Here is a 12555-nt window from a genome sequence, read left to right on the forward strand (position 1 = left end):
TCTCTGGAGGACACATGCTGTTCCAGGTGTCTCTGGAGGACACGGGCTGCTCCAGGTGTCTCTGGAGGACACAGGCCGCTCCAGGTGTCTCTGGAGGACATGGGCTGCTCCAGGTTTTAGCCCTTTGTTGTTTGTTTGTTAAACAAAGCTCAAACGGAACTAAGTCCAGACTTACGTCAGCTGCAGGAACCAGAGTCTGGGCCAGCATGGAGATGTTCTGATCTTTGTAGAGCCATGACATGAGCAGCACACCCAGCACCATGTCCACCAGAACCGAGACCAGGACGTTAGCTTTCCTGCAGACAGAGACAGACGTGCGGGAAGGACCAGAACCAACATGACCCAACTGCTGCTCCCCCTGAGGTCCAAATGGAACCACAGACCCACCTCATGAAGTCCATGTGACCTTTGGCTGCTCTGGGAGAGCTGAGCATCTTCAGGTGTTCTGTTCTGTGGCTCACTTGGACACACGTGGACAGCTTGGAGGACAGGAAGCTCAGAGGGAAAACTCTGAAGATGCTGCAGGAAAATAAAACAATCAAAGTCCGAAGCCCTCAGAACAAGGTCAGCTGACGTGATTTCACATCAACCATCAGCCGAGATGACCCGGCTTCATCTCATCCTCACCGGATCTCACAGATCCAGGTCCAGACTGACAGCAGCCAGCTGACCAGGAAGCAGAGCGGCACTGAGGCCCGTTTCAACAACTCCACGATGATGCTGGCCTCACGGCCTTCAGACTGCCAGTGGGTCGACTTCAGAGGTCCATCATCGTATTTGTCCAAAAAGAAGAGCGGCTCGCTGCGGGCCACCGTCTGGAACATCTGAGAGGAGAGGAGAACATGTCAGGAACATCTGAGTGGAGAACATGTCAGGAACATCATGTGGGCTGCACACAGGTGCTAAATCATTTTAAATAATTTGTTTAAAATAAAAAATCCATGTCGCTTGTGCGGCTCATCCATCAATCAGCCAATTGTGTGTCATGTCCAATCTTACTTTGAAAAAGCACGAAAGAGCGAGTCACAAAAGTCAAACCACGAAGTAGTGCGGGACTACCGTAAGTTCTTGTTTTTATAATTTCACCTTGTTTATTGTTTTTAACACTACTTTTATTTCAACTGAATTTTTACTCTAGTTTATTGTTGTCTGTACTTTATATATCCTGTCTGGAACAGGTCTCTCTTGTACATGAGTCCTCGCGGCTCAGTGAGACTAGAAATAAAGGTTTCCTGAGCTATCCCTTAGTTCTGCTGCTATAGGCTCAGACTGCTGGAGGACAAACTGACCAAATGTCCTCTCTCTGCTGTTGTCTTTACTTGCTCTACTCTACCTGTTTGTAATTATTTCTATCTTAACGTTTTTTGTCTTTCCTCCTACAGAAAGTACACCTGGACTATAGAAAGTACACCTGGACTATAGAAAGTACACCTGAACTATAGAAAGTACACCTGGACTATAGAAAGTACACATGGACTATAGAAACACCACCTGGACTATAGAAAGTACACTTGGATTATAGAAAGTACACCTGGACTATAGAAACACCTGGACTATAGAAAGCACACCTGTACCATAGAAAGTACACCTGAACTATAGAAAGTACACCTGGACTATAAAAAGTACACCTGAACTATAGAAAGTACACCTGGACTATAGAAAGTATACCTGGACCATATAAAGTACACCTGAACTATAGAAAGTACACCTGGACTATAGAAAGTACACCTGGACTATAGAAAGTACACCTGGACTATAGGGATGTGCGATATGGCATAAAATTCATACCACGCTATCTATTGTGATGGGTGGCAGTAACGATATTTATCATGAAATGTTTTTGGTATAAAACTTGCAATAGGAATGAAAAAAAAGCATAGGGTGTCCTTTTGCCATCATTTATTTTGAAAACCGCTATACCTCAAAATTATCTCAATTAAGAAAATTCCACTACTAGGTCCAGAGAGTTTTTAAATAATTAACAAACCAAGTATTAGGCTTTTTTTGTAGTGCAAAGCAGTGCAAAAGATTTCAAATGTAGTTTTAGCCATATGTTTTAAACAAAAGAATATGTTGTTAACTCTGAACATTTTCCTGACTTCTCACCTTGAACAGCAACAGAGCAGCATTTTACACTGAAAACACCCTCTAGTGGGCGTCTCCTTCCGCTTTAAGGAAAACTGACACAAAATGGCGACCAGTTTCCTCTGTGGCTTTGACCAGAGGGTCTCGCAGTAAAATCACACAACACAGCGTTCTTTTACAGATCAGAGAGCAGGTTTAACCTTTTTTTTTTTTTTTTAGCTCAAATGCACTCTCTAAAGCTGACCAATGAACTTTTGACAAAAAAAAAAACAACTTTTGCCAGAACACAGCATTTTGAGCATGCGTCCAAATACGAGTACAGCAAGCCCGCTGTAGTTAGCTTGTAGCTTCGCTACTTAGCTCTCGAAAGAAGGACTTTAACATCACTTACACACAGTTTTCAACTAAAAACAGTAACGATTAAATCTGACAACTCTGATTTTACATCAGACACAGCATTACTGTGGTTAGCCGGAAGAATACAGATCTCTATCATAGTCTGTTTATCGTTTCTACCACGTACCGTATATATCGTGCATTCCTACTGGACCATAGAAAGTACACCTGGACTAATGAAAGTACACCTGGACTATCGAAAGTACACCTGGACTATCGAAAGTACACCTGGACCATAGAAAGTACACCTGGACCTGTCATTCTGTGTCTGTTTCTACTTCCTGTCCTCTCAAACCCAGCTGTTTGAAGCAGATGGCCGCTCATCCTGAGTCTGGTTCTGCTGGAGGTTTCTTCCTGTTAAAGGGAGTTATTCCTTTCCACTGTCTCCTTTGTTCTTGCTCAGGGTGGGAGACTGTGATGAAGTGGAGATTCAACACAATCGGCTGCTTCCTCAGATAGAGAACTTTTACTGATGGTATTTTATGATGTTTGTGAATGTTTCTAATCAGAGCCCTGAGACGACTTCAGTTGGGACTCGGAGCTACAGAAATAAACTGAATTGAATTGAGAACGTGTCTGGAACATCTGAGAACACGTCTTTCAGGTTTCATTTAGGAACCCAGGATGTCTGTCTTCTTGTCAACAGTTCTTCAGACTGAGTTATTTTGGACTTTTTCTTCTTCCCAGTTTGTTGGTTTGTGAACATTTGGACGTGTCTCAGTGAGAGAATTCCAAAGACAAATTTTCAAGGTACCACAGACAGTGAATGTTCCACAGAGCAGCGTAGACTTATAGTGTCCTACCTGTCTCAGCTCAGACGATGGTTGGGTTCTGTTGTCGTGGTTCTGGTCCTCAATGGGATGAAGCTGCGACACCATCACCTTCCTCTGCTCGTAGTGAACAAAGATCACTTTGTCTTCTTCATCCTCCTCCTCGTCGTCTTCCTGCTGAGTTGCTCGTCCACCTGGGCCAGACAACAATCAGGAATGAGTTTATGTCTGAAACGTTTGGTCAAATCTTAAATCATGTGGTGACGTCCAGATTCACTGAACCTCAGGTCCTGGCTCTCACTGTGATCTCGGCCGAGCACCTCGCAGCTGAAGCCCATCTTCCCGACTGTTCGGCTGATCTGGAGCCAGGGTTCCCGAGGAAAGATGGTGCTCAGGTCTCTGAGGAAGCTCTCCGGGTCCTCCTGACCCTCTTTGGGTAAACTCCAGGACCCAAGAACCGTCAGCTCCACGCCACTCTGGGCCTGCAGCTGGGAGGGAGGAGGTCCGAGAGTTTCAGCGAAAAGAACCGGAAGAAAATGAATCGTCCTGGGCTATCAGAGATTTACCTTCAGAGACGGAGCGTGTTCATAGAACCCGTGAGTTTCATTTAAAGTAAATTCACATAATTCATAATTTAATGTCCTGAAATTTAAAACTTATTCTATAAAATCTTTAATAAAACGGCATCAGATTAACACAAAAGGTTTACAATCCCTTCAGGCTTGGTCTGCTGCCTTCATACATCTCCTCCTACATGTCACTGTGTGAGTGCAGCTACAGCGTGCGCTCTCAGGACGTTATTACCCGCAGTGTTCCCTCAGTGAGGACTGAACTAGACAAAAGGGCCTTCTCCTACTCCGCTCCTGTTTCCTTCAATTGATTTAGCTATATTTATTCTTAAGTAAATTACATGAAATTTCCATGTCAGCTTCTCATCAATAACGACATCCAATAATTTTTATTTCATTAACTATGAATTTCAATACCGTCAATTTTAAATGGGACTTCGATAATTTTCTTTCTATTACTAAATATTATGTGGTTTGTTTTTTTCCAAATTTAATGATAACTTTATTAAGTTGGAACCAAGTTAGTATTTTATGAATTCTGCCTGTATCATCTGTAACATCCGTTCAATATCTTCACCCGAACAAAAAAATGTGGTATCATCTGCAAATTCATTCAAGCTTTATTTAGACAGGTTTATCCCATTGAGCCTCGGGGCGGGGAGTGGTGGCGCAGAGGTTAGAGAAGGTGGGCCTGTGATCGGAAGATCGCAGGTTCAAGCCCCGATACCGAAAACATCAAAAATGTGGGTGGGGTAGGTGAAGCACCCACACCTGCCCCCACCCTCATTTGTCCCACTCTGGGCCCTTGAGCAAGGCCCTTAAACCCCAACATCTGCTCCTCCAGGTGTCCTAGATAGCAGCTATCTGCTCCACACAGAGGGCTGTGGTAGCTCGGTGGTCTGTGGTTGTGGTAACGCAAGGAGCAGCCGAAAGAAAAAGAAAAAAATCCCATTGAGCCTCGAGATAATCAAAACAAAACAGCAACCAAAAGCACAATCAAGAGGAATAATCAAGAGCAAAAACAACAGCTAGATTAAGGCGATTGAGAAAACTAAAATCAGGAACAAGTCTGATTGGTTTTTAGCCCTGACACATCAACCAGATCATTCACATACAAAACAAACAACTTTGTTCCCAACACAAAGCCCTGAGCCCTCCACATCCATTAACACAAAAGTCAGATCGTACATCGTTTACCTGTACAAACTGTCGCCCATTATTCAAATAACTGGAAACCCACTGTAGTGTTAATCCTTTAATGCCACATTTATTCAGTTTTTAAGGAGAATGGTGTGGTCAGTAGTGTCGAAGGCCTTTTTTAAATCAACAAAAACACTAACACAATACTGTTTTTGATAACAGCATTTCTTATCTCTTCTATTAATTCCATGAGAGCCATTGATGTTGAATTATTTGCTCTAAACCCATATTGACTATTACTTAAAATATTCTATTTATCTATAAATCGATCTAATTTGGTTAAAAATAATTTCTCTAATATTTTTGAAAATTGTGGCAACAAGAATATTGGTCTGTAATTAGTGAACACACATTCCTCACCATTCTTGTAAAGAGGAACTATCTTTGCTATTTTCATATTTTCTGGAAATGTTCCTGTTGAAAATGATAAATTACATATATATGTAAATGGTTCAATAACACAACTCATTATATTCTTTACAAGCATCATGTCCAGCCAGTCTTTTGGTCTTTATCTGCAAGATTTTTTTACAATACTCTCAGTATTTCTTCTTTATCATTGTCACAGAGAAAAATGCTGTTGGCACAACCCATGACTGGATGACTCACATCATTATTTACATTTGGTATTTTAGCTGCAAGACTTGGGCCAACATTCACATAATATTCATTGAATTCATTTACTATTTCCTTTTGATCGTAGATTTTCTTGTAATCTTTTACAAAATACTGTGAAATACCTGATCAGACTTTATGATTTTTCAAAACACTATTCATTACTCCCCATGCTGCTTTCATATCACTCTTACTTTTGTTTAGTAAGTCACTATAATATTCCTTCTTATGTTTTCTTATAATCCATACCGGTTTGTTTTTATACTTCTTGTATCTCTCTTCTGCTTCTTTTATTCTTAATTTTAAGAAACATGAGTACAATTAATTGTTTTTTTTAACAAGCATTTCTTAATCCTTTTACGTCAACCATGGTTTATCAACAGCATTTCTTTTAACACAGTTTTTTTTTGCATACAATTCTTTTCATGCAGAGTTTCCAAGATATTCATAAACACATGTATCATTTGATGTTGACATCAGGACAGGGGATGAGCTGTGTGGTACCAACCTGTTGGATGTACTGCTTCACCTGACCCGGGATGAACGGGTAGTGGATGACCGCCAGAACCACGGCTGAGTTGTGACCAGAGAGCCAGCGGCCCACCAGCAGCCCACTGTCAGCCCGGTTACAGCACTGTGGGAAGAAGATCTTCAGCACCATGACGGCAGCAGCTCTCAGGACAGAACCAGGAAGCACCAGTTAAACCTTCTGTGAGTGCTGCTGAAATGACAGGATTAAACTGGATCACATCTGAAAGTTGTGTTAGGAATGAGAGTCCAACTGAACCATCGAGATGCAAAGGTTAAAAACTGACTTTTCAGGACATGAAAACAACCACCTATTCCACAGCATGTCTTGAACTGAAGTAAATCCAACGTCAGATAAAAATAAACATAATTTATTGCCGTTATTCGTTTAACAAACACTAAACCTAAAACCCAGTGAAAAACTGGTTTTAGTTCTGCTGGATTTCAGAGGTCCAGGAAGAGCCTGGAGCTGCTGCTCAACTGACCACCATCAGGAGGTGCTGCTCTGGAGCTTCCAGGTGTTAACGCAATGCCAAGACAGAAATACATCAGAATTATTTTATTAAAACATCAATTTAACAAGGATAAAAAACTCTGGAGAGTTAAAGTATTTTATGAGGAGTGTCTCGAAAAGAACAAACATAATGTAACTGTTCATCAGTCAGACATAAAATGATTTAAAATGCTGGAAATACTTAAAGATCAAAAAGAGTAAGCAGGCTAAATCATCCAGGTAACAGAAAAAAGTTAAATCATGTCATCTGGACAGTCCAAAGGACTTCATCAGTCTGAGGCCTACCAACAGGATCTGTCGTATTAAGTAGCACCTTGTTTACGTGTTTCAAACCGTTAAAAACATTTACAAGATGACAGGAAGCCTAGCTGCTTGTAAAATATGACCGAGGGCTAGATGAAGACTTCTCTACAAGGCTGTTAATAAATAAACTCGAAAGGATACTTTAATTTAAAACGAGCCGAATCACAAAGAAAATCGTAAGTAATTATAAAATAAATCCAGTTTGGAGCTAAGAGATCAGGGATTAGCCCAATTAGAGGAAAAACTAAGAACGGTCCGGTTTTAACGGGAATCTGGAAGCTGCGCGCGTCTCCTCTTTGCCCTTCAAACAAGCGGGTTGCCACGGCAACTAGAGCGCCCAGGGCGGAAATGTCGTTTGACACCAGCCGCAGTGATTTTCATGTACGAACCGGGACCAGAACCAGGCCAAGTGTTGTGTTAGCTGAGGACTAAAAACGAAAACATGTCGTCGCATAACGGAGGAACTTACTGAAATAAAATTTTATTGTGAGGCAGAAAGTCCTGCTCGACTTTAAGTTTAAAACTTCACCGGAAGTCGGGGTTTTTCAACCGTCGAACTTTTAAACATATAACCAGGAAACCGAAATATAAATGAATGAGATAAATATTATATTTACCTCTCTGAACCTTCCACCTGAAACACTGAGGCAGTAGTCCTACGGCAAAACTGCCTCCATCTTTATTTACAGTCCGTCCACTAATGTGTCCGGTCAGAAACACGGCTCTGTCTGACAGTTCCGCTGTTCTCAGAGGCTCGTTGGTTTGACTTACCTTCACTGCTCAGGGGCCAGTTACTGAAATCCAGCAGTTAAAGTCTTTATGTAAATAAACCAAGTATTAAAATGACTTGTTACCTTTTTAATTTGTTTATTTTGCTGCATTATGTATGCATAGAGGTAGGGCAGCCCAGTTGGAACCAGAAAGTTGCAGGTTCAACTCCCAGCCATGCCCACATGTTGTGGTGTCCTTGAGCAAGACACCTAATCCCTAACTGCTCCCCGGGCACGTCCATGGCTGCCCACTGCTCCACGTGGGTGTTTCTCAGGAGTGATGGGTTAAATGCAAAGAACAGTTTTCATCATTACGTTGATGACAACACAGAGCACTTTATTGTTTTTTTTTTTTTTTTTTTTTTTTCATTCATTCAACCTTTATTTAAACAGGTTAATCCCATTGAGTCTCCGGGACTCTTTTACAAGAGAGACCTGATACACTAAATTTACACTAAATGCAATGAACAGAACTCACAAGTATAAAGAAATACTTTACTAGATTTAAACCTTCAATAAAAATTTAATCATTTAAATTCCTTTGTGTCTGAATCTGTTATTTAAAACATTGTGAAGAATTGTCTAAAATACTTCAAATAAAAAAAAGAGTATTTATCACAGCATTAAGTTTTGTTTCTATGGTTTGTAACAACCAGAGGAATGTTAAAAAGTTTAAGAAAAGTAATAAAAACCTCAACAGATACAAGGATCTTGGATAAAAACTTCATTAACTTTAACAGTTTTATTTTAATTTGTTTATTCCTTTGTTTTTACCACCGTTTGTCAATTAAAGTTAATTTTATTAAAGCTACTGGTGTGACTTTTTGACATTTATTAATTTGTTACTCCTGGTAACAGACCTCGAAAGACTAAATAAAATGCTATAAAGAATAATAAGTTGTAGATAAACTTCAATTAGCCAGTGCAGTAGATCTGAAAACATTTTAAATGTTAAGGATAGTTGACTTTAAGACATTTTAAAGTCTTTTGTTTTTGGTCTCCAGATGCACAGAAACTAAACTTGTTAGTAAGAAGATAAAACCTCTCAGTTTGATGCATTTTGTGACATGACGACAAACAGTGAAAGACATAAAAAGGACATAAAGTTAGTTTCTCACCGTCTCCGTTTGTCTCTGCGCTCTAAGACAGGTTGTCCAACTGAAGACAGATTTATCTCCTGCTGCAGAAAGTGAGTCAGCAGAAAAAAGAGCGGCAACTAAACCTTCAGCAGATAAAAGGAACAACCGAACAAACTATTTTTATCTTTTTGTGGTTCAGAGTTTATATTTAAACTGTTTATATCTGTAACAACTGATTAACATTTTAATATTAGGGTTTAATTTATTAAATGTAAGTTCTATTCTAGTGATTTTATTCAGTATATTCTGTACAAAGCATTTATTTGATGACAGTTCATTTAAAGCCAGATGAACTGCATTACCCAGCAGCGCATGCGGCAGAAAGGTCGCGTTGGATTCTGGGTAAAAATTAAATAAACAATCGCGCGTGTAAGATGGCGCAGGCGGGTGAGGAGGAGGAAAAATATGTTTTTAGAGAATTCCAGGTGCTTTTTTTCAGCATGAGCCGTTTGTCTTCGTTTCCCTGGAAGGTGAGGACTTTCTTTAATTTATTTAAATAAATAAACTGAATTGAATTGAACTGAAACGAATGATTGACAGTCGTGACCTTTGACCTCCCGCCTTGGACGGACAGTCGGAGGTGGGTGGAGCCCACACACACCTGTCCAGGTGAACCGCGGGAAAATTAGTTTTACGTTGGACATTCACGCTCCGTGTCTTCAGCGGTGTGTTCCTGTCGGTCGATCCGAAGCAGGCAGTCTGATTTGGGCCAGCCGCGCTCAGGCTGCCCCTCCGAGACATTCGCTAAGGGACCGTCAACAATTTACTGAACCAAACGCTCTTCAGAAACGAAAAATAATATATTTACACCACTCACACAAAACTTATATAAAATTACTCCCCAAGACCAGGCAGACGAGACATACCCGTTTATTTCTCATTTGAAAGCATTCTTTTCGTAGATTGCTAATAAATGTCAGTTATACAACATATACAGTTTTATTACAGACACTAAGTTTACATTGTTGTGGAAAAACTGTTTTAACAAAGTGCTGAGAACACGTGAAATAAACATTCCTATTGAAGAATGGTCTTTTAATGAATTTATTTGGAAGCTTGGAGGCTGCACAGTCAAAACAGCAAAACAAAATGTGTACCTGTTCAATGAGGACGTGGTGTCAAAACAAAAAAACAAAGGGAGATGTTGTATTTACAGTGTTGTACTGTAAAGTGTCATGATTGTCTTCATGGCTTGCCCAAGATATAGACGGATGTGATGTATATTCGGTGTATTTGCTATGAGAATGCAATAAACAGACCTGAGCACGTGAAGCAGTGATAATTGTCTTTATTAAGATAAGTACAAAATATTACAGGTTAAATCTGACAAATCTGATTTTACATCAGACAGTATTACTGCGGTTAGCCGGTAGAATACAGATCTCTATCATAGGCTAAATGTCTATCGTTTCTACCATGTACCGTATATATCGCGTATCCCAGAGGAAGCTGGCCCCTTTGTTCAATTCTGAGTTATATACTTTAAAGCAAGCATCTAGAAAGCAGTAGAGAAAATGGAGTTCCACTAACGTTGAATAATGTTATTTAAACTTGGAAAGTTAGTCTGCTAACATATAAGAAAACTCTATGTAAAGCTAGAACTTTATATTATTCATCTTTAATAGATGAGAATAAAAATAACCCTAGAGATCTGTTCATTACTATAGGTAGCTTAATTAAAAGTCCCATCTCTGTTGAATCATGTATCCTTACAACTATAAGCAGTAATGACTTAATGAGATTCTTTATAAACAAAATTATTTCAATTAGAGAGAAAATTCAAACCATCCTTACTTCTACTACCCCTGGTCCCGTCAGATGATGCAGCTTTAGAGTTATTGCTGAAACCCGATTTGTGTTTGGACTGTTGTCCTGTTGAGCTCTCTGAATTGTCAGAAATAATAGCTTCATCCAAATCATGCTCTTCTGCTAGATCCCATCCCAACCAGAATGTTTAAAGATGTATTTCCCCTAATTAATATTCACATTTTGGATCTGCTTCATTTGTCTCTAATAAATGGTTATGTACCACAGCCCTTTAAGGTTACTATAATTAAACCTTTGCTTAAGAAGTCTGACCTTGATTCAGAAATTCTGACCAACTTTAGACCTATATCTACGCTAACTTTCATCTAAAATAAATTCAAGAGAAAATAGTTGCTGGTCAGTTGCGTGATCGCCTGCAAATAAATAAACAGTTTGAAGAATTTCAGTCAGGGTTTAGAGCTCACCACAGCACCGAATCTGCACCGGTGAAAGTTACTAATGATATTCTCATGGCCTCTGACAATGGACAGGTGTCTACACTGGTCCTGTTAGACCTCAGTGCTGCATTCTATTACAGAGACTTGAATATGATATTGAAATTACAGGAACAGCTCTAAATTGTTTTGTTACTTGAAGATTATTATTGTTTGAATTAATTGTTTGGAAAAAAGGGGCAGATAAGATTTTTTTTCTTCCTTCTGCTGCCTTTCATTTTTATTGTTTTTTTTATTGTTTATGGAATTGTTTATAGTTTTAAAAATGAATAAATTTATAAATAATTTAAAAAAATGGTTTAAATCATATGTATCTGATAGATTCCAATTTGTAAATGTAAATAAATCATCATGCGCCATAGTTAGTAATGGAGATCCTCAAGGTTCAGTGCTTGGACCAATACTCTTTACTTTATTTATGCGTCCATTAGGTAGTTATTAACAGCATGGGATACATTTTCATTATTATGCTGAAGATACACAGTTATATTTGTCCATGAAACATTATGATCCTCTCTTCTGCCTCTTCTAGTCGTTTATTTGTCTTATTGGCATCTTCTTGGATTCCCTTCAGCTGCATATCATTATCTTTCCTGAATTCTCTCAGTTCTTTTATTATGGTTCCAGACTTACGCTGCAAGCTTGTTGGTCATCACCTGTTAGTGCGTCATTGTCCTCCATGACTCTACCAGCAGGTGCAGTCTGGTCCACTTCATCTCCTTGGTGCAGCTTCCACAGATCACTTCATACCTTCAAGTCTTGTTCTTCATTGTTTAGAAAGAATTATTGCAAATTCGAGTTGTTTTGGTTTTTAACTTCAAAATCGGGAGCTCCTTTCACTGCTGTCATCCTCTTGCTCGCCGGCCCGCCAGTCCCCCGACCAGGACCTGTTTCGGATCGACCGAGAGGAACACACCGTTGAAGCCACGGAGCGCGAATGTCCAACGTAAAGCTAACTTCACCGCGGTTCACCTGGACAGGTGTGTGCATCACACCTGTCAGCTCCCAGAGCTGTAAATGGTTCTGAGTCCAAACTAAACAACAGAGCCAGATTCTGACCCAGTTTGTGTTGCAGGTCTTGGAGGACCACCTGCAGAGCAGCGAGTCCGCCGAGTTCCTCTTGGATCTTATGAAGCAGGTAAACTTGACCCGGTTCTGATCAAACTCGGTTCTGGTCAACAAAACTCAGGCAGGATGTCTATGTCCTGCAGACGTGTCTTCATCCTCTGAGCCGGAAGTTCCCCCCGTCGGTCCGGTATCGGAGGCTGTTCCTGTGTGAGCTCATCAAACGGGTCAGTGCAGGTCCACTAGAACCTCCTCTGTCTCATGAAACAGAACCTTCTGTAACCTCCTGTCTTCTCAAACAGAACCTTTCAGAACCTCTTCTGTCATTTCATACAGAACC

The 12555-nt window shown here is 40.1% G+C and overlaps 2 protein-coding genes across 3 annotated transcripts in view; one reads left to right on the forward strand and one right to left on the reverse strand.

The window, feature by feature from the left end:
- The window catches only part of pigq (phosphatidylinositol glycan anchor biosynthesis, class Q), a 15915-nt gene extending 8239 nt beyond the window's left edge, over nucleotides 1-7676 (reverse strand). For both annotated transcript variants that reach the window (XM_037688447.1, XM_037688446.1), the window contains exons 1-7: nucleotides 7598-7676; nucleotides 6144-6356; nucleotides 3553-3739; nucleotides 3285-3445; nucleotides 628-824; nucleotides 388-519; nucleotides 176-296 (exon numbers count right to left, since the gene is read on the reverse strand). In XM_037688447.1, coding sequence (XP_037544375.1) covers nucleotides 176-296; nucleotides 388-519; nucleotides 628-824; nucleotides 3285-3445; nucleotides 3553-3739; nucleotides 6144-6296 — 951 coding nt within the window. In that variant the 5' untranslated portion in view covers nucleotides 6297-6356; nucleotides 7598-7676. The remainder of the gene's footprint in view (nucleotides 1-175; nucleotides 297-387; nucleotides 520-627; nucleotides 825-3284; nucleotides 3446-3552; nucleotides 3740-6143; nucleotides 6357-7597) is intronic.
- Nucleotides 7677-11518: 3842 nt separating this feature from the next.
- eef2kmt (eukaryotic elongation factor 2 lysine methyltransferase) overlaps nucleotides 11519-12555 on the forward strand; it is a 13690-nt gene continuing 12653 nt past the window's right edge. The window contains exons 1-3 of the mRNA XM_037688574.1: nucleotides 11519-11533; nucleotides 12226-12288; nucleotides 12362-12442. Coding sequence (XP_037544502.1) covers nucleotides 11519-11533; nucleotides 12226-12288; nucleotides 12362-12442 — 159 coding nt within the window. The remainder of the gene's footprint in view (nucleotides 11534-12225; nucleotides 12289-12361; nucleotides 12443-12555) is intronic.

This window comes from Nematolebias whitei, chromosome 15 (assembly GCF_014905685.2).
Source record: "Nematolebias whitei isolate Nwh7 chromosome 15, NemWhi1, whole genome shotgun sequence".
NCBI classification, from domain to species: Eukaryota; Metazoa; Chordata; class Actinopteri; order Cyprinodontiformes; family Rivulidae; genus Nematolebias; species Nematolebias whitei.